The sequence below is a fragment of the Bos javanicus genome, chromosome 1 (assembly GCF_032452875.1).
Source record: "Bos javanicus breed banteng chromosome 1, ARS-OSU_banteng_1.0, whole genome shotgun sequence".
NCBI lineage: Eukaryota > Metazoa > Chordata > Mammalia > Artiodactyla > Bovidae > Bos > Bos javanicus.
Window position 1 is genome coordinate 127,549,690 of NC_083868.1, and position 19,622 is coordinate 127,569,311.

At 46.4% G+C, this 19,622-nt stretch overlaps 1 protein-coding gene across 8 annotated transcripts in view; it reads right to left on the reverse strand.

Moving 5' to 3' along the window:
- Positions 1-337: 337 nt before the first annotated feature.
- The window catches only part of PXYLP1 (2-phosphoxylose phosphatase 1), a 90,557-nt gene continuing 71,272 nt past the window's right edge, over positions 338-19,622 (reverse strand). For all 8 annotated transcript variants that reach the window (XM_061420145.1, XM_061420157.1, XM_061420128.1 and 5 more), the window contains 4 exons: positions 17,167-17,325; positions 16,213-16,339; positions 7,761-7,900; positions 338-2,696 (listed from right to left, as the gene is read on the reverse strand). In XM_061420145.1, the coding sequence (XP_061276129.1) occupies positions 1,759-2,696; positions 7,761-7,900; positions 16,213-16,339; positions 17,167-17,325 (1,364 nt within the window). In that variant the 3' untranslated portion in view covers positions 338-1,758. The remainder of the gene's footprint in view (positions 2,697-7,760; positions 7,901-16,212; positions 16,340-17,166; positions 17,326-19,622) is intronic.

Sequence of the window (19,622 nt, forward strand, 5' to 3'; positions counted from 1 at the left end):
ACGACAATACACGATTTTCAGCAATAAAAGAAGACTTTAAGATAAACTGTCACCCAGTCCAGGGCCACCAGCTGTGACACACCCTTGACCACCAAGTCCTGATGCTCCTGTCAGGGAAGGAAGCTGTAGCCCCTCTGTGGCCCAGGGCAGGACTCTGTCCCTTCCGGTCACCCTAGCAGGCCCGGCTTGGCCCGTTGCTAGTCACACTGGCCTCCCTTCCCCATGTGTACTGTAGAGTTTTCTAATTTAAAATGCTTTTATTTAAGATAAAACAATTAAAACTCACTTGAAAAGAAACAGTGACTTATAGGTACAAACCATGAGTTACATGTGTGAATATTCTTCAAAAATTTATTAATAGAAACAGATGTATTCAAATGAAACACTGGACAAAAACAGACAAAAAAGGCTGGAATGGCAACGACATTGGAGAATCTCACTTTACATTTCTTTGCACAGAACTAGCACCATTTTAGGCAGAAATCACAGATTTAATTATAATTGCTTCTAATATATAAAATACCTTATAAAGATTATTTAACTATCTAGTAACAAAGTTCTTCCAAAAACTTATTTAAAAATCAATTTGAATTTACCATTTGAAACTGACGAAAATGGTTTAAAAATTGATCCAATTCTACTGCTTGTCAAAGGGAATGAGCCATCATTAGTTTTATTGGGAGAAAGTGCCTGAATTCAGCTTCTAGTTCCCTTCTAACCACCAAGCAGACACAGTAAATTGAATATTTCATAGGAATAAGAGCACATCTAAAACTGGTCTTAGAAAATATTTTCCTAGACTATAAAAATACTAAATGGAATACAAAAATTTCAGCATGTACAGCAAACAGACTACAGCAGACAAATACCGAAGACATACTCAAAACTATCTTATACCACAATCATCATGAACATCAAGTATTATTCTAGTAATTTTTTTATGATTCATTCTGATTCAATGTTTGTTTCCCCCTCAAGTTTTGTTATAATGTCAGATACAGACCAGATTCTGTGTTTCTAGCAGGTTACTGGAGGCACCACTGAATAATTCTGGGTATTCAACTGGTTCTCTCAAAAAGTGCTGAACGTGCAATTGTAGTGCAGCCTGGTTCTTAGAATGGGGGTCAGCAAACCACAGCCCTCAGGCCACAGCTGGCCCACTGCCTCTTTTGTGTGGCCTGTGACAGCCATGCTTAACTCATCCATGGGTCATCTGTGGTTGCTTTCATGTTACAAGAGCAGCATCGAGCTGCTGTGACAGGCGCTATAGGTGGCCTTTTTGTCCAGAGTCTATAATATTTACTATCTGGCCCTTTATGGAAAAAGTTTGCCCACCCCTGTTTTAAATGAATCACTTCAGGAAACCATTCACTGAACAAGGACAAGGTGAGGTTGTCCCAGATGAAGAGGAGCTTTGGCTGAAGTTTGCTGATTCCATCACACAGTACCAAGGCAGATCTAAAGAATACACATTTGAAATGGCAGCTTTGGGCACTGAAATATTATTCTGGCATCAAGTAAAGTCTCGCTGGAATAAAGTACCTTCCTTTCTCTGTGAACTGACCACTGTGTCTCAAGTTACTCACGTACCCAATTACAGTAACATACTCCCTGTTCAACCCCAAATCCACATGGGCCCCAAGCATGATTTCTGGCCTTTAAAAACCACCTTGTAACTTAAGCAGCCAACAGAACTAGAAGTGGACCTTCCCATCCTTTTGAATTGGCATAGATTCTCAGCGCTGCATCGTGTACCTTTTAGAACCCTTCCCTGTGACATGCTTCATAATAATTGGTACTACCACCACCCAGGGCCACAAACATGTCCTTTTTGATGAAGCGGACTAAATTTTCGAGGGGACACATGGGCTTGGGAGACCGCCTGTGGTGGTCCTGGCAGAATGAAGTGTAGAACGTGATGTCAACACCGTCATAGAGGATCCGGATGGAGTGCTCCCGGGGTTTCTCCCTGTCCTGCCAGAGCTCAAAGACCAACCTGGCCGCAAACCGTGGGAATCTGGCTCCCGTAAGGCCCAAGGCACTGAGAATCGGGGCCAGAGTCACGTCATGAGCAGAGTAGAGGGTGAAGAGCGCCTCCTTCTTGCCCTCTGCTGTGTGCTGCATGCGGCTGACAGTTTGGTTCAGGATGGGGTGGGCACCCAGGAGCGCGTACCCCAGGTACAGCTTCTTCTCCTGCCTCTCTCTCTCATCCTCTATCTGATGCGTCTTGATCACCTTGAAGTGGTCCATGGTGATACAGCCATTCTTGGTGCAGGGGAAGCTGACGTTGTGGCAGAAGAGGCAGAGCAGGGAGTCTATGGGGTTGGCAGCCCGGAGCTGCTTGGTGGGGATGTCCACGATCCGGGCCATCTCCTCGTAGGTCCTTTCCAGCTGCCTGTTATTCAAACGTAATAGGTACTGCCGACGCTGCTCCTTCTCCAGGTACTGGTTCCTCAGTGGGCAATAGCAGTTCCCAGAGCAGAACAGAGCACTGGGCTGGTGCCTGAAATAAATCTTCTTCCAGTCAAAATCTGGCAGAAAGCCATAGAGCAGAGCCAGCCCGCTCTGCAGCGTCCGGCTCTTGCCAGTGGTCTCTAAGTGAAGCTGCTCTGCAGCCCAGTCACTCGGCAGGAGCTTGTGTTTCTTCAAGTAGATGTCCCTCAGCAGCTGGCCGTTCTGCAGGTGCTGCACGACCCCTGAAACACAAGAGCGCCACACGCTTGCCTCACTACCAGCTCAGTGAAAGGGACAGCCAGGGGAGTTGAGGCGCGCCCAATGCTGGAAGGCTTCAGACACTGTATGGTTACATCCTCGAGCCTGGCCTCCACTGCAAGGGACCCTCCAGAAGGGGCTCCCACCAGCATGTTGAAGGGGATTACGCACAAAGGGATGAGCAGAGTGGGGCCCTGTCCTCTGGACCCACACCTTTCCAGGGAGTACAGGGACCATCTGTCTGCCTCAGTCCCTCCTCTGGAGGAGGGTTGTGACTGGTGGGGCTTAGAGGTAAGACCAGCCTGCTGGGGGAGGTGCGGGAGGTAACAGAGCCTAAGGAGAGCTTTCTCCCTCCTGCCCAGGGACAAATCTCCTCAGAGTGCCTGGGAGCTCACAGAAATCAGCCAGGCAAGGAGAACAAGTCAAATCCTGGCTGCCCAGTTCCCTTCTTCACGCCATACTCCCTATTCTCCCAGCCCAAGGCTCTCTGCTCACCTTCTGGGTCCATTCTGCCCAGTCCTGCCCTTTACCTGCCCATGAGCAAGGATACTCTCCCTGCACAGATATGGAATGATCTCCCAGGTACCTAGATGGAATATTTGGGGGAAAAAAAGAGAGAAAATTGCTGAACAGCGTGTTTACTATGCTCCTTTTAAATTAAAATGAGGGGGAAAAATAAGAACGTTATGTAAGCAGCTGCCTGTGTTTTGTATAAAGAAACCTTGGAAAGGCACACGATGGTTATCTGGGGGTGACAGGGGCACAGAAATGGGGGGTGGTGATAGAACGTGGGTAGCAGCATGAATTTTAAGTTTCTCTTTAGTAGTTACAGTTTTGAACTACACACAGGAACTATGCCACAGTACAGTTAAAAAGAAAAACAAAAACAAACACTGAAAAAGCCTTATCTTCAAGTAGGAGAAGGCAATCCAAGATAAGAGCAAGCTCACTCTCCAGCCAACAGGATGTTGGGATGGCCTTTCAGTGTGAGATCGCAGTTCCCTGAGTGTAAACCATGGGCAGGCCCTGTGACCAGTGATGCCACTTATTCAGATGCCCGACTGGTCTGAAAAGCCCAACCAAAAAGATAAGACAACTTCAGGCTGAAATGTGTGGGACAGAGTGAACAGTGTTGGCCCAGGAAGGGGAACAGCTCAGGGGGAAAAAAATAACATGAAGGCTATCTAGATCCTACTCCGAATGAAGAGTATTGAGAGCAGAGTCCCCTCAGAGATCTGGGCTGGGACAGGTCTTAGCATTTCCAAATGACTTGCACAGAGGGGCCAACACCCAGAATCTGTGTCTGGCCCCCAGTTTCTTCTGGGCCTACCCTGCATTCTGAGGCCACCTATGAAAGGCCACCAGACCTTTCTCCTTTATTCCTCACAAAAAAAACAACAAAGAAAGCAGAAGGAAACTGAGGCCCAAGCCATTCACAGTTAAGATGTGGCTGAGCCAGAGCTTCAGCTCCCATGTGGGCCCAACCTGTGCTCTTAGTCCCGGCTCACATCACCTTCTCCCTACATGTTCATGCCGAAATATTACCCATTCAGGGTGTCTCCTTCTCTCCAAACACAACTTGCATCTTCACAACCCGGCTCCTGTCCTTCCCTTTCTCTTCCCAGTGAAATCCTCATCCTGACTCCAATACTATAATTCCTTTTCTGTCCTTCTCTTTCTCCCCCAGGTGGAATTAACCATTCCCTCCTGTTCACACAGGCTGCTGGACTTCTGAGGCATTCGCTGCATTTGCTGAGCCTAGCATGTGCTAGAACTGTGCTCAGCGCTTTACACACACTGTCAAATGCAACTGGCCACCAGCTCTGTCGGGAATATGTTACATGCCCCACTTCATAGGTCTGTCTACTCCAAAGCCTGCGTTTATTCTGTAAGAACCTGCAGCTGGCAGCAGCACCCTCAGGGGCCTCCATGCCGTGCCATCCAGTCGCCCTCCTGCCCTACACACGGCAGCTGCTAAAGCACCTGGGACAGAGTAGACACTAATGACCAACTGCATCTTACACGGTTCCTGTGAGGTCCCCAAAGTGTGTCACTTATAAATGATTATTCCAACAGCGATGCAAAATTTCAAATAGATAAAAATGACCATTAAAAGAGACCAAGGGAATAGGAGCAAACTACCACAAATAAGATTTCTAGGGCAAGGCTAATTTGAAAAACACTGATGATAATAGGTCAATTGGAAAGAAAGATGGGAATGAGTAAACTACTTGATGCGATTACCCTGACCTCCCAGCCAGCTGATGGACACTGACCCTCAAGGACGCCATCAGATTCTCTCAAGAACCTGACCGTGTAAGTTCATCTCTACATGTGGCCAGGACTGTCTCCATTGACAGACACACAGCAAAACCATAGCAGCAGAGACAGACAGCTTTTTTATCGCTGGGACCAGTCTCTGGAGGCCTAGTCATATTCTTGCCCTTAGAGTCTGTGAGTCATCCTCAGTCTTTATAATAAATGTCCTTTTTTTTCTTTTTGGCTTGAGTTGGTTTCTGTTACTCACCACCAGTGGTTCTCAGCAAGCACAGTTCTGCCCTCAGGGAGGGTTAGGGTTATCATGGTAACATGGGGAGGAACATTGCTGACCCCTTGTGGGTGGGGGCCAAGGGCTGGACAGTCTTCACGAGGAACTGTTCTCTGTTCTGAATAACTTTTGAATGTACAAGATATTCCCATATGTGAAAATCCTTCAAGTTTTAATACTTTAACCCTTGAAGTTTTAATACTTCAATTTCAAAACTGTTTTTTTGTGTCTACAGACATAAAACCATTTTTGCATAACATTAACATCTACTGAATTTTCCAGAAATAAATTAAGGGACTGTCTTTTGTCTTGATCACATTTGTCAAATAAATCATGTCCTGATATATGGGGTATTAAGAGTCATCAATGTACATCCTTTGATCAGTCTGCATTTGTAGCTGTCACCACACCCATCTACACTTACGTGCAAGCAATTGATTACTTCATTCTCTTTTCTAACAAAGGTGTGATCAAACATTTATAGTGAGATATATACAATTACATAACAAGATCATTTCCTTTTGTTTCTACTTCATATTACAGGTAGGATACCTGATATAACTGTTTTGTAAAATTATGTATATAGAACGGTTATATTTGAATTTCACTTTGGGATAGTTCAGAGAGCACCACAAAATACTTGTTAATAAAAGGGGGCTCTGGTTCTGGTAGGAGAAGGACTCCTCTATTTTTATTTGTTTTTTAAATATTTATTCATTTGGCTGCTCCAGGTCTTAGATGCAGCATACAAGATCTTCAGTTGTGGCATGTGGGATAGAGTTCCCGGTTCAGGGACTGAACCCGGGCCCCCTGCATTGGGAGCACAGAGTCTTAGCCATGGACCACAAGGGAAATCCCAGGACTCCTGCTTTAAACTAATGCAGAGCTTGCGCATGTGGAACTAATTAGCAAAAGCTTTTGACAAAACTCCTTGTTCAAGGCTAGTCCTCCAGAGCCTTCATCTTGCCCCTCTTGGTCATTTACTATCATTCTCCCCAATAATAATAGTTTTCAAAACATGGGGAAACCAATGGGGTTTGATGGACCTTCTTTCCATCAAAGCTGAGGTCCTAAGATGCTGGTGGATCAAGAAACAAAATATGGTCATCCTGATTCCTCCAGAAAGACCAGTGACCACACAAAGGTCCTCTGAGGTCTCAGACTGAAGACAGGAAGCTGGAACCTCTCGGGGGCACCAGTTCTTTCTCGTGCCAACCCACAGTTAACTCACCAACCTATGCTGACAGTGTACTGGCTGCACAGTAGTATGAGCAGGGCCGCAGAGGGAGAGATGGCTTTTGTGAGGAACACACTTGCAGGCTCCATGTGTGGTGGGGCTCTACCATATGCATGTCCCTCAGATCTGGGCACTAAAACCTTTTAGCTGTTTCGTCTTAAGTATCTAAGAATATGGGACTGGTTACATACATCATGGCCTATCCATAGTGGAAGAATATGCAGCTATCAGAAATTATGTTGTTGATGAACACATATTGGTAGGGAAAGATTATCACAATACATTATTAAGTGAAAAAGTGGGCTACAAAATAGTGCTGAGGAAGATACAACCTGTGAGAATGAGTGTGTGTGTGTGTGTGCATACCCATGACTGCATACAGATATTAACACTGCTGCTGCTGCTGCTGCTAAGTCACTTCAGTCGTGTCCGACTCTGTGCGACCCCATAGACGGCAGCCCACCAGGCTCCCCTGTCCCTGGGATTCTCCAGGTAAGAACACTGGAGTGGGTTGCCATTTCCTTCTCCAATGCATGAAAGTGAAAAGTGAAAGTGAAGTTGCTCAGTCGTATCCGACTCTTAGTGACCCCATGGACTACAAGCTACCAGGTGCCTCCATCCATGGGATTTTCCAGGCAAAAGTACTGGAGTGGGTTGCCATTGCCTTCTCCGGATATTAACACTAATGGTTATTAATTTCTTTGGTGAGATTATGAGTGCTTTAGATTCGTCTTCCTTTTGCCTAATTGTCATTCCTACTTTCTCTTCCATGAATATATATATTTTTAATAATAAGAGAAAAGGCTATTTTTAATATGTAGAAATCAGATGGGACTTCCCTGGTTGGAGCAGTGGATAGGAATCCACCTACCAAAGCAGGGGACATAGGTTTGATCCTTGTTTGATCTGGGAAGATCCCACATGCCTTAGATAACTAAGCCTGTGCTCCACAACTACTGAGCCCACATGTGAGAAAAGTCACTGAAATGAGAAGCCAGTGCAGTGCAATGAAGAGTAGCCCCCACGTGTTGCAACTAGAGAAAGCCTGCACACAGCAGTGAAGACCCAGTGCGACCAAAAATAATAAATATATTTTTAAAAAGCAATGTTTAATGAGATACCTTGGTGAGCTCACAGCCGCTTCAGGTCCTAGTGCTGACTCACCCTCGCGCCCACAGCGTCTCACCCGAGGCCCCGCTGCTCGCGTCTACCACACACAGGAGTGGGTGGAAGAGTAAGTGGAAGAATGGTCGATGTACTGACCTGTCTGTGTGAGCTCTCCCATCTCACACAGCTGGTGACTGGAGTAAAGAGGCAGCGAGTGCAAGGGGCTTTCGAAAGAGGCTCCAGGTCCTTTTGACATGTGATTCACAAAAGCCTCCAGTTTAGAGTGATACGGCTTCCTAAAGAAACAACAGAGAGTTAGCGGTCAACGTGCTCTGAAAAAGTCCACAACGATTTCACCTGCAACAAGCAGTATCCCAAGTGAGCCTTGCCCTTTCTCACCTGCAATAATAGTACATTCCCAGCTCACGATTACTCGCCTGCTGACACCTACATATTAACCCCCGACTCAGTAAGGCCAGCCTGAGCCCCTGCCATCTCCGAGTGCCCATCTTCTCAAGCCCTGTGGGGGTTAGCGCTGACCTCACGCACTCTGTTCCCCAGCCCGCACCACTCCTGTCTCCCTCTCCAGGAGGCCACTGACCTTACCAGGCAGCCAAGCCTAGGTTGGGGGTCGTCCTCGATTTCTCCTTCCCCTGCCCTTGCCCATGTGCCGTCCTGGGCTGCTCTGCTCCTCTCTCCTATCCCTGCATCCCTGAGTAGGTTTTGGCTCCGTTCCAAGGAGCCTCATGTGCCCATTAGCCTACTCTGGCCCTGCCTGACTCTGAGGCCCAGGGCTCCCCAGTGCTGTTCTCTGGCCACACATAGCATCTGCCTTCTGTACGCCACACTTGTTCTTGCACCCTTCCAAGACTTTCCACATGCTGCCTCTTCCTCCTAGAAAAGGCCACCCAACTTTCACTGGGGTAACCTTTAATCCTTAACTTACATGACCTCTGGAGAATCTCTTGTGAAGAAAATTAACTGATCAGGATAACCCATATCTCTACAGCTCACTATGCATTTTGCACATATGGTATCTCACTGCATGTGGGGTGATAATGAAGAGTGGGAAAAAAATAGGTTATGTATGAGATCTTATGAAATTTATATTATTTATATTTCTGCCATGAAGTCACACGTGGTAAATCAAGATTTATCAGTCTAATCACAAATACACAATTTCCCTGAATAATGAAATTACCTATGAATATATACATACATTTTCTCTGAATAATGAGATGATCTATGAATATACACACCTTTCCCTTGAATAATGAAATGGCCTATGACTGTTTATACATTGTCCAGCTAAACAGAGGTGGACAGATAGAGTAGTTCCCAACTAAACTAAAGCAGCATGAAAAGAAGCAAAGATAAATTGTTTAATGGCAGACCCCTGCTGTCTGAAAACCTAATTAACTTTGGCAATGCTTTTACAATGGCTGCAAAAATGGGTTTATTATCTTTCGAAAACATAAAGCTAAAAAAAAAAAAAAACCATTACAAAAATATGTTTTAGAGAATGCTAATTCTGACATACAGTATATAGTCTAATAAATCACCCTGTATTGCTACAAGACATTATGGCTTTCCATAAAAACAGAGGATGTTATTTTCCCTGAGGCTGAAACACATATATATTTGCAAACTGGGAAATAAAATGTCCAGACTGATAATGAGGCTGCCGAAACGAATCCACATAAACAAAGGCTATCTATCAACAGGAGTCAGATATTCTGCTCCAGGCCATTATTTCAGGTTGGTGATGTCTGAGGATCCAAGAAAGCTTTGCTACCAATTTTAGAAATGAAATTTCCCCAAAGTGTTTGCTGGGAGGTCCCAGGTTTTCAGGGAATCTGATTGCTTAATGATGCTTTAATATCTAACTGTATTCATGGAAACCTGTTTCTGATATGGAAAAATGACAATTCATGAAAGAAAAACTTCACTTATGGATAATATAACAAAAGACTGAGTCTTTTAATCAGGAAGAGGACCAGGTAACCTGAGTCCTTGGGCCTGTCCTGGATCTGAATGATCAGGTCCTGAGGCAGGAGATATATGGGCCCCAGACTGAGCGGCTGTAATCTGTCTCCTGAAGACAGATATTTCAAGATAAAGATAAAGCAGGAGCAAGAGGAAGCGGAGTCCTGCTTGGATAAAAGATAAAGAGACCACATATTTCTCTTTCTTGAGGTCAGAGACCCCCAAACTATGCATGCAAAGAACGGATCCTTAGGAGAGGGGGTGCTAGACCATAATATGTTCTGTCAACTTCCCTGAGACCTCTGCACTGGAATCTATCCTGGCTAAAAGATGCACGTGCACACACGGGAGGGCCTTTAGCCAGACCAGTTATGGACTTAAAGCCAGACAAAGCAAGATGACCGGCCAGAGGAAACCCGGAAGAACTGCCTCCAAAAGCACAAGACTCTCTCTCTGAGCCAGCCCATGCTTCCTCTGCACATATATGCTCTCTTAATAAACATTTTAGTTATCTCACTACTTTTCATCTCTTTGCTGAATTCTTTCTTCAAAGCAGACAAGAACTAGGGAGCACAGCAGCCTAGGTTCAAACCCTGGTAGGGGAACTGAGATTCCCGCCCCACAGCCTCCCAAGATCAGTTCTTCCCACCTCATATACTGCTCCACACCTGGAGTGAGAGGGTCCCTAGCACACAGTAGATACCTCAAAAACACATGTAAATGAATTCAACTGGGAAGTGCCCCACACTTAGATGCTTCAAGAAAAGTCCAAGCTTTCTATAATCTGTAGCAATGAATATAGAAAGTTCCCATGGTTTATTAAAATATCCAGATTTCGATGGAAATATTAAAAATAAAGGCAGTCATAAGTGAGCCTTACTTATATGACAGACTCTCTTTGGTCAAATTTTAGTCTCCTCTGAACTCTCTTCCCAACCAGGCCTTGATCTTTGGATTTATACCTGTCTTTGCATTGCCCATTTGTAGCAAAAATCCTGCTAAAGTCAGTTTAGCCAGAATCTCGCACTCTTTTTTTTTGCTGTGCTGGGTCTTTGTTGCTATGCAGGCTTTTCTCTAGTTACAGTGTGGGGCTTCTCTTTAAGGTGACTTCTCTTGTTGCAGAGCACAGGCTCCAGGTACACAGGCTCAGTAGTTGTGGTGCATGGGCTTAGTTGCCCTGAGGCATGTGGGATCTTAGTTCCCTGATCAGGGATCAAACCCATGTCTCCTGTATCAGCAGGTGGATTCTTTACCAGTGGACCACTAGGGAAGCCCAGAATCTCCCACTCTTGGTAGCTGATCACCCTTGATACCTGATCAAATTCCTCAACCCCAGTTGTATCTGATCACCTGGGTCTGCTTTCATCAGGAATGCTGTGGAGTCAGTTAACTGGAACCCCTTCACCCTGATGTGTCCTCCTAGTAACTCTCCCTCCCCTGACCCCCACCCTGCTCCTTGGCTAAAAAGCCCCCCTTGTCTATGCTCTATCTGGAACTGAGCTCAGTTCTATCCCTACTGTATAAACTCCTCAATAAGGTCTGTTTTTAATGCTTTATCTGCTCTTCAGCTCTGGTTTTTCTTTAACAGTTAAATACTAAAAACCATTCTCTGCTTCTTGGGAACTTGGTCAGATCCCATTTTTGAGATCCTAGCGGTAAGTAGAGTCACATGACTAAGTATTTGCCAGTGGAATGGAAGGATGTATGCCAATCTGTGTTTAGGCTTTCAGATCACAGGTGTGCCCCCTTCACACTCTCTTCCTTCCCTCTGGCCACGATTCAGGCACTCCTGCAACCCAGGTTCAGTCAAGTACACGTGCCCAGGGCAGCAATGCAGGTTCAGTCAAGTTCACCTCCCTAGGGCATGGCGGGAGCAACAACCTGGAAGGAACCTGGGGCCCTGAATGATCAAGGAAAATTACACAACCTAGAATACTCATCTCAGACCTTCATGCAAGAGATAAACTTCTGTTATTTAAGGCAAGGCATTCCTGGCTCCCCGTTTTATTTTTTACAGTAAGTCCCCTACATACGAATGAGTTCTAGTTTGATAGCACATTCATAAGCCCAACAGTTAGCCTAAGAAGTCAACTAACACAATCAGCTATAGAGTCGTGTACTGTAATAGGTTCATAATACTTTTCACACAAATAATACATAAAAACAAATGCAAAAAATAAAGACTTTTACTCTTACCATACAGTACCTTCAAAAGTAAGATAAGTACCAGCTACATCACCACAGCTTTTACTCTTGATTCCAGACATCCTGGGCTTGAAATAAAGCTACTGAACTACTGTGCTCTATATAGCAAAGTACACAAAAGCACAACTTGTATAGGTTGCACACACATGACAATGTACGGCAGACATGTGAACGAACTTACATGACTGGACATGCGAACACATGTTCACGTCTTCGAAAATTCGAAACTTAAAGGTTCATATGTAGAGGGCTGCCTGTATTTTTATTTTTTGGCCATGCTACACAGCTTGCAGGACCTTAGTTATCTGACCAGGGACCGAACCTGGGCCCATGGCAGTGAAAGCACTGAGTCCTAACCACTGGCCCATCGGAAAATTCTCCTTGGTTCTCCTTATTATAACAGCATGCACAGAAATGACTGTATCTGTGATGAGGAATTTTTCTTCAGGAAATACCCATGTTATTGTATTCTCATTGGAAATCTACTTTCACATTGAAAACAGAAAGAGCCAGCAGTGCTACCATCTTAAGCCTTCAAACTATTTGCTTCAGAGTTCTTACTTACATTTTATATACATTTTCACGCCTATTTATTACACAAAGCTCTAGACAGAAGCCCTGAGGCTAATCCACACACATATAAGAAAATGTATTGTGCTTTAGCCATCATTTGAGCAATTATTGAGTTCTGCACAGACTAGTAAGACAAGCAGAGAGAGGTATAAGACCAGTGACGCTGTTTATTCAAAAAAGCAATTCAAAAAAGCTTGCATGGCTAGAAACCAGAACAAGTTCATGCCACAGATTTTTACAGTTTATGCCAATTAAAGAATTTATTATTTTATAGTATTAATAAAGTAAAATGCTAAAAAGATAAACAATATACTTTTCTCAGTCTTTGGTTTTCTGGGCCTTTTTGCTCTACTTGATGTGATTACCCTCCCCACTCCCCCTTCCTGAAACTCTCCTTCCTCAGCTCTTATAACATCACTCTCTTACCTTCTTCCTGTTTGCAACTTCTCTATCTCCTTCAGGGACCCTTCTTTCTCTCTGTGCTATAATTGGCTGGTGCTCTCAGGGCTCTGTTTTTGGCCCATTCCTCACCCCACAGGCTCTGTGTGTGATACCATTCAAGCCCACAGCTTCAGCTACCGTTTACATGCTAACCTCTCAAATCGACCTCCACCTCCCTGCAGGACAATGTTCCTGAGCCCCACAACTACTCATGAAGAGACAGCTTCCACTATAAAGACTCTGAGAGTCACGGGAGGTGTCCTTGTAAAGGGAAACATTGGGGTGTCTGGCCCCTGCTGTTTCAGCTCAGTGCACCCCCACCTGCCAGCCCAGAAGTCTCCTGCACCAGATGGGAGTAAAGGGTGCACTTCAGAATGCTCTGCCTCAGAGGAGGCTATAAAATTAGTAATTCGTGAAGATGAACTGGCACCTGGGAACGCAGCAGGCCCAGCTGGTGACCCAGATCCACAGTCCCAGGGGACAAAGAGTCCCAGAGTGGGTCCCCTTTGCTGGAACACCTCCTCACTCTTACGCTAAATGTGTGTTTATAATGACAAGTCAACATTTATTGTTATAAAAGATGGAATTCATTAAATCCCATTAATTAATTAAACGTGTATATTCTACCCACTTTCTAGAAAAGATTAAAGTAGCTCCTAAAAATACAGAATGTGGACTAAAATAGACCTTCCCTGATGGCTCAGTGGGTAAAGAGCCTGCCTGCAATGTTCGAGACACAAGAGAGAGATGCAGATCTTCCTGGGTCAGGAAGATCCCCTGGAGAAGGAAACAGCAACCCACTCCAGTATTCTTGCCTGGAAAACCCCACGGACAGAGAAGCCTGGTGGGCTACAGTCCACAAGGTCACCCAGAGTCAGACACGACTGAGTGACTAAGCATACACACAGCACACATTCTATCCACTCTCTAGAAAAGACTGAAAGTAGCTCCTAAAAATACAGAATGTGGACTAAAATAGTAGAACTAGGCCAAAAAGTCAAGACCAAAGGAAATGACGCAGAGTTGGCTGGGGCAGCTGGCTCCTGGGAACTGTGCCGCTCAGGTGGCAGCTGCAGAAGTGGCCTCGTCACGGGTCCTGCCATCGCAGAACGAGGGGCCCTTGGGCCTGACCTGGCCTTGTGACCACAACCACTCGGACAGGAGAAAAGGCCAGGCCTGGGAGACTCCAGGCTGCTGCAGTGAATGAAACACCATTGCTCAAATTCTCAGCGGGGACCAGGTTCTGGGCTTTTCTGCATCACCACAGTTAGACCTCACCAGGATTTCACAGCCGAGGCTCAAATCTACTATGATAGACGCATGAGAGGCAATGATGACCGGTGATTCTTATTGGGCTCCTGAATTCATTCTGCAACCAACCCAGTCCAACAACCAGGCTTGGGCTGGGCACCAGTGATATAGAATGAGTAAGGCCCAATGCCCTGCAGAGCCGGTGGTGTGGGAGGGCAGAAACAAGGATGCTGGGAGGAGAGCCTGATGGTAGGGAGGAGGCTAGCCTGCTGCCCAGCGGCCCTGCCAAGTGGGCTCCTTCCCTGGGAATAGCCAGATGGCCCCCAGAGCCCTCAGGGTGCCCAGGGGCCTTCCAGCATCAGCTGATTGGCCTGGGTGCAGACCCATTGTCCCACCCGAGAATCTGAAGCCCAGCCCGAGAAAGGTGAGCAGAAGCTAAGAGCTGCCCATTAGAGCAGGGTACCTCCCACAAAGCCTGTGAGGCTGATCTGGGTCCAGCCAGCTCAGAGGCCCAGTAGTCCATCTGTCCCTGGGTTGTTCAAAGTCCTGTACAATGACAAGACTGAGTCAGCTGTTAACACACTGAACCTCTGCTGTGCCGAAGGAGAAAAGCCACTTCCTCTAGCCGCCTTCCCATCACCCTGGATGCTCCAGCCCAGTAACTAAAGGGTCAACATCCAGCACAGCAAGTGGCCTCTATCCCTGCCCTAAACGTTAGGCTAGTTAAGGTCTGGTCATTAAATATTTTGTTCTGAGGCCCTTCCTGTACATCCCTCTTTTCAGGTTGAGTGAGACAGTGGTGGTGCCTGATGTAAGCAGAGAAGACCCCCTAATGCAGTGGGAGAGGTTTCCTGGAAGGGGTGCCATCTCAGAGGGTCTTGGAGGAGCTATAGGAGGGGACCAGCAAGCCAAACCACAGGTGCAAAGGCCTGAAGGGTGAAGAGCCGGCAGGCAGTGGTGGGCAGGGGCAGAGGGTCCCAGCAGAAAGGCTCCGCAGAGGGCTAGAGATGAGGAAGAAAGCCAATGACTGCACACGGGCTGGACTCCACCCAGGAGGTTTTCCAGGCTGTGGGACCTGAGGACATGCATCCATGCTTGTTGAACACAGAAAAGAAGACACAAATTCCTAGGCTTCGAGCTTTGTGACGTCCAGCAGGAAATGAAAGCCTAGGGTCATGTGGTATTTCATGATGTTTTTACATAAAATGGTTCACTTCATCTTTCCTGTGATATCAGACAATAAGAAGGCTGAAATGCAAAGGGTTAGCCTGGAACTCCTGGGTTCACACTGCAGTCCACTGTGAATGGACAGCCCTGGCTGCTGGGAGGCAATGGTTCCACCAGGCTGGTACCCACAGCATTCCATCACCATAAGATCTTCCCCACGGAGTACTTCCCCGTCTCCTCCCTTCATTCAGTAAACTCTGCCTGGGAGATAGTGAGATCCCAACACACCTGCTGAGGCCTGGCCCATTGCTTTACTGCTAACCGTGCCTCTCACTTTAGAGCCATGCCATTTCCACAGGCACACTTCTACTCTCTTTTCAAGTATTTTTCATCCTAAAGGCTGTCATTCAAGAGCAGGTTGTCTCTCCTCCTGTGAAGAACGAAAAGCCTGATGTAATGCTTTCCCTGTAAATGACTTTGCAGCTGGTGATATGCAGCCTTCTCATCCCATTTACTCCTCACCCCAACTCTGCATGGTCAGCAGCAGCATCCCCATTTCAGAAACAGAATGCTGAGACCCAAAGAGAGTAAGGGACATACCTGCAGCCCTGAGTGGAACAGCCACTCCAAGGTCTGAGGACTCCTGGCCCAGTGCTCACTGCACCATGTCTCAACTGTTTCTTAAACTAAACAACAGCAGGAAGGGAGACTGTAGATAGCAGACTGGCCAGGGCTCAAATCTCAGTTTATCTGCTGTGTGGCCTCAGACAGGTGTCCTCACCTCTCTGGGCCTCTGACCTCTCAACTGTGAGATGGGATTACCCTGCAGGATCGTTCTGAAGATCCAAATCCTGGCAAACAGTACTCACTGGATGTGCGCAGGCCACTCCCCCACCCTGTCATCCTGTTTTGAATAGTTTTCCAGTCACTCTTTTGATCTGAAAAGAGATTCTTTTCAATGACTTTTAAGAAAAGTGCGATTTACCTGTTAGCCACCAGAGTGCAGTCAATTTCCGGGCGCTTCGTTTTGGGAATGGCGTACAGTGGGTACCTGTCCCCGTGTCGAATGAACACGTGCGCAGAGACCAGCTTAAAATGATGTGGGGCGTGGCCTGCGTGAGAAAAGCACGTTGCCTGGTTGTCACTCAGCAACAGTTTATCCTTGCAGCTCGCAGAGGCCGGGAGGGCTGACCATGGTGGAAGGGTGCCATGCTGGCTTGGAGCGAGGGGGGCCCTCTGACTCCCTCACAAGGAAGGGCAGAGGAACGTAAGAAGGCTGCTTATGCCCCAGAGTCCCAGCACTCACAGGGAGGCTTTGGGGTGTGGCTGGGGGCTGGAGATCAGTGAAGTGGGGGCAAGACTGCTCAGGTAGCCTCACTCACATCCACAGACTAGGGGGAGGCCCATGGAAGTACTGGAAACCATGATTTCTGCTTTAAATCTTTCTCTTGTGAAACAAGACTGGGCAGAAAGAGATAAATACTCAACATCTTCTTTGATATACTTTCAGAAAACCAGAAGTCAACAGAGAAATCATATTTTCCTACACCTTTAATGTCAGACACCATCAGGGTATGATTTGGGAGTTCTAAGCCCTGAGAGAGCCCACCTGGGAAAGGGTTGAGCCGAGGGTGACCCCCTAGAACCCTTCAAGGCCACCTTTCTGCTCATTCTCACTGAAAATCAGGATGATGGCAAACAACTGTGGAGGCCTTCTTATGTGCCTCATGCTGCTCAAAGCAGTTACTTACTCGTCCCAGCAGCCCTGTCTGTGAGTAGGGATGACTTGTTATACCCATTTTACAGATGAGGAAACTAAGACCTGGGAACTCATTCAAGGGCACAGCCCAGTGGTGACTGTAGGATTGGAGTCCCGGCTGTCTAGCTCCTTAGATGCTGTGTGAAGATGCTACCATGTCTGGCTGCACAGCCGACCTACCTTCCATGCTGCGCTCAGCCACACCTGGAATGTTGCAGTACAAAAGGGCTTCATATACCGGGTCCATCACGGGGGGCTCCGTTGCCGGGTCAGGCATGATTCTCTTTCGACTCTTGCTGGTCACTCCATTCTTGGTTGCCAACACTGGGATCAGGTGGACTGCAGGGAAAGCAAAGTAGGTCAGGAAACATGTGATCATGGAGGACACATGCCAGTTAGAGGACCCCAGAGGGCAGCTAGATTTTCACCGGAATTCACCTCTCTCTCAGAATTAGGCTGGACTTCAATGCATCAATAGCAAAATGTCAGCTTCCCATTCAAGCACTCTTTAAAAAAATTTTTTTTTAATTTATTTTTTAATTGAAGGAAAACTGCTTGACAATGTTGTGCCATTTTCTGCTGTACAACAACACAAATCAGGCATAATTATATATGTGTGCTGTGCTCAGTCATTTCAGTCATGTCCAACTCTTTGCAACCTAGGGACTGTAGCCTGCCAGGCTTCTCTGTCCATCGGATTCTCCAGGCAAGAATACTGGAGGGGGTTGCTGTGCCCTCCTCCAGGGGATCTTCCCGACCTAGGAACTGAACCCATATGTCTGGTGTCTCCTGCACTGCAGGCAGATTCTTTACCCACTGAGCCACCTGATAAGCCATAATTATATATAAATATCTTTTAAAAATATTTATTTGACTGTATTGGGTCTTAGTTGTAGCACATGGGATCCGCATAGCAGTGTGCAGACTCTCTAATTTTGGCACACAGGCTTAGTTGCTCTGTGGCATATGGGATCTTAGTTCCCTGGTCAGGGAACCCATGTCTCGAACCCATGGATCAAACCCATGTCTCCTGCACTGGAAGATGGATTCTTAACCACTGGACTACCAGGGAAGCCTTGAGTCCCCTCCAAGCCCTGCCTCTTTCTCAACACCCTACCCCTCCCCTTGTCAATAATTACCTATGTGACACCAGGTGGGCCACCCAGAGAGAGGGGGCCTCACCCACAGTGGTGAAGGAAGCAATCTGATTACTTCGTTCTGAACCCCCTTTGAATTCTGGTAAATACTAAGGCAGAAAGCCATTATCTACCGAGTGCCTATGAAGTGCTAGACATGTGTCTGCCATATCTCATTTAATACCATCTGCCTTGCACTCTGGGGCCCCCTGAGCCCAAGCATGGGTATCTGCTCATTAATTCTCAAGAGACTATTTTACAGTGAAGAGAGCCACAGACCCAAGGCAAGGCTGAGGCAACTGCCCAAGGTGTACTTGCTGGAGGGAAGACATCTCACTGTCACCCATCTGTCCCCAGGCCAGGTTCTCCCCCACCCCCATCTGCTGGATGTCATGGATGGACACTGCAGTCTGTTATGCTTGTCCAGACAGCACCCCTCTTTCTGTTGGGGAACCCCTCCTTCCCTGCCATGTGGTTCAGCTGAACTGCCAATCACAATGTCAAGTACAATACAGATAAGAGGAGGGGACTCCTTTTCTCCTGGACACTGATATCTAAGAACGGAAACCCAGGGCTGCCCCAGTCATTTGTCCCTCCATGGACAGCCTCTGCCTGCAGTGGCCAGAGCAATAAATGAGGAGAATTATCAGAGAGAAAGAGGAAGGAAGATCTGAGGACATCCAGCCTCTGGGCCCTGAGTCCAGATGTGGCTGAAGTGCCCGTTCGATGTCCCAGTTCTGTAAGCCGAGGAAGTCTGCTTATTACTTAAGCTAGTCTCACGTGGGCTTCTGTTCCTTTCAACCAAATGAGTCCTGGTTCACACATTTTATCAATTATTTACAAGCAGCTGTTAAGTGCATCTCCTAGGTTAGTAGTACTCAATCTTTCAAAGAGTTCCCAATTCAGAACTACCTACAATAACAATCGTTGTATTTTTACCATCACCAACTGAGGGAATATGTGAAAATAGGTGTGCCCATGAGTCATTAAGAGGAGATGAAGAAGAGGTAGCAAGAATACACAGAAGAACTGTACAAAAAATGTTCTTAATGACCCAGATAACCTCTCTGGCACTCACCTACAGCCAGACATCCTGGAGTGTGAAGTCAAGTGAGCCTTAGGAACCATGACTACAAACAAAGCTAGTAGAGGTGATGGAATTCCAGGTGAACTATTTCAAATCCTAAAAGATGATGCTGTTAAAGTGCTTGACTCAATATGTCAGCAAATCAGTAGTGGCCACAGGACTGGAAAAGGCCAGTTTTCATTCCAATCCCAAAGAAAAGCAATGCCCAAAAATGTTCAAATTACCACACAATTGCCAGCACTCATTGCACATGCTGGCAAGATTATGCTCAAAATCCTTCAAGCTAGGCTTTAAACAGTATGTGAACGGAGAACTTCCAGATGTAAAAGTTGGAATTAGAAAAGTCAGAAGAACCAGAGATCAAATTGCCAACATCCATTGGATCATAGAAAAAGCAAAGGAATTCCAAAAAA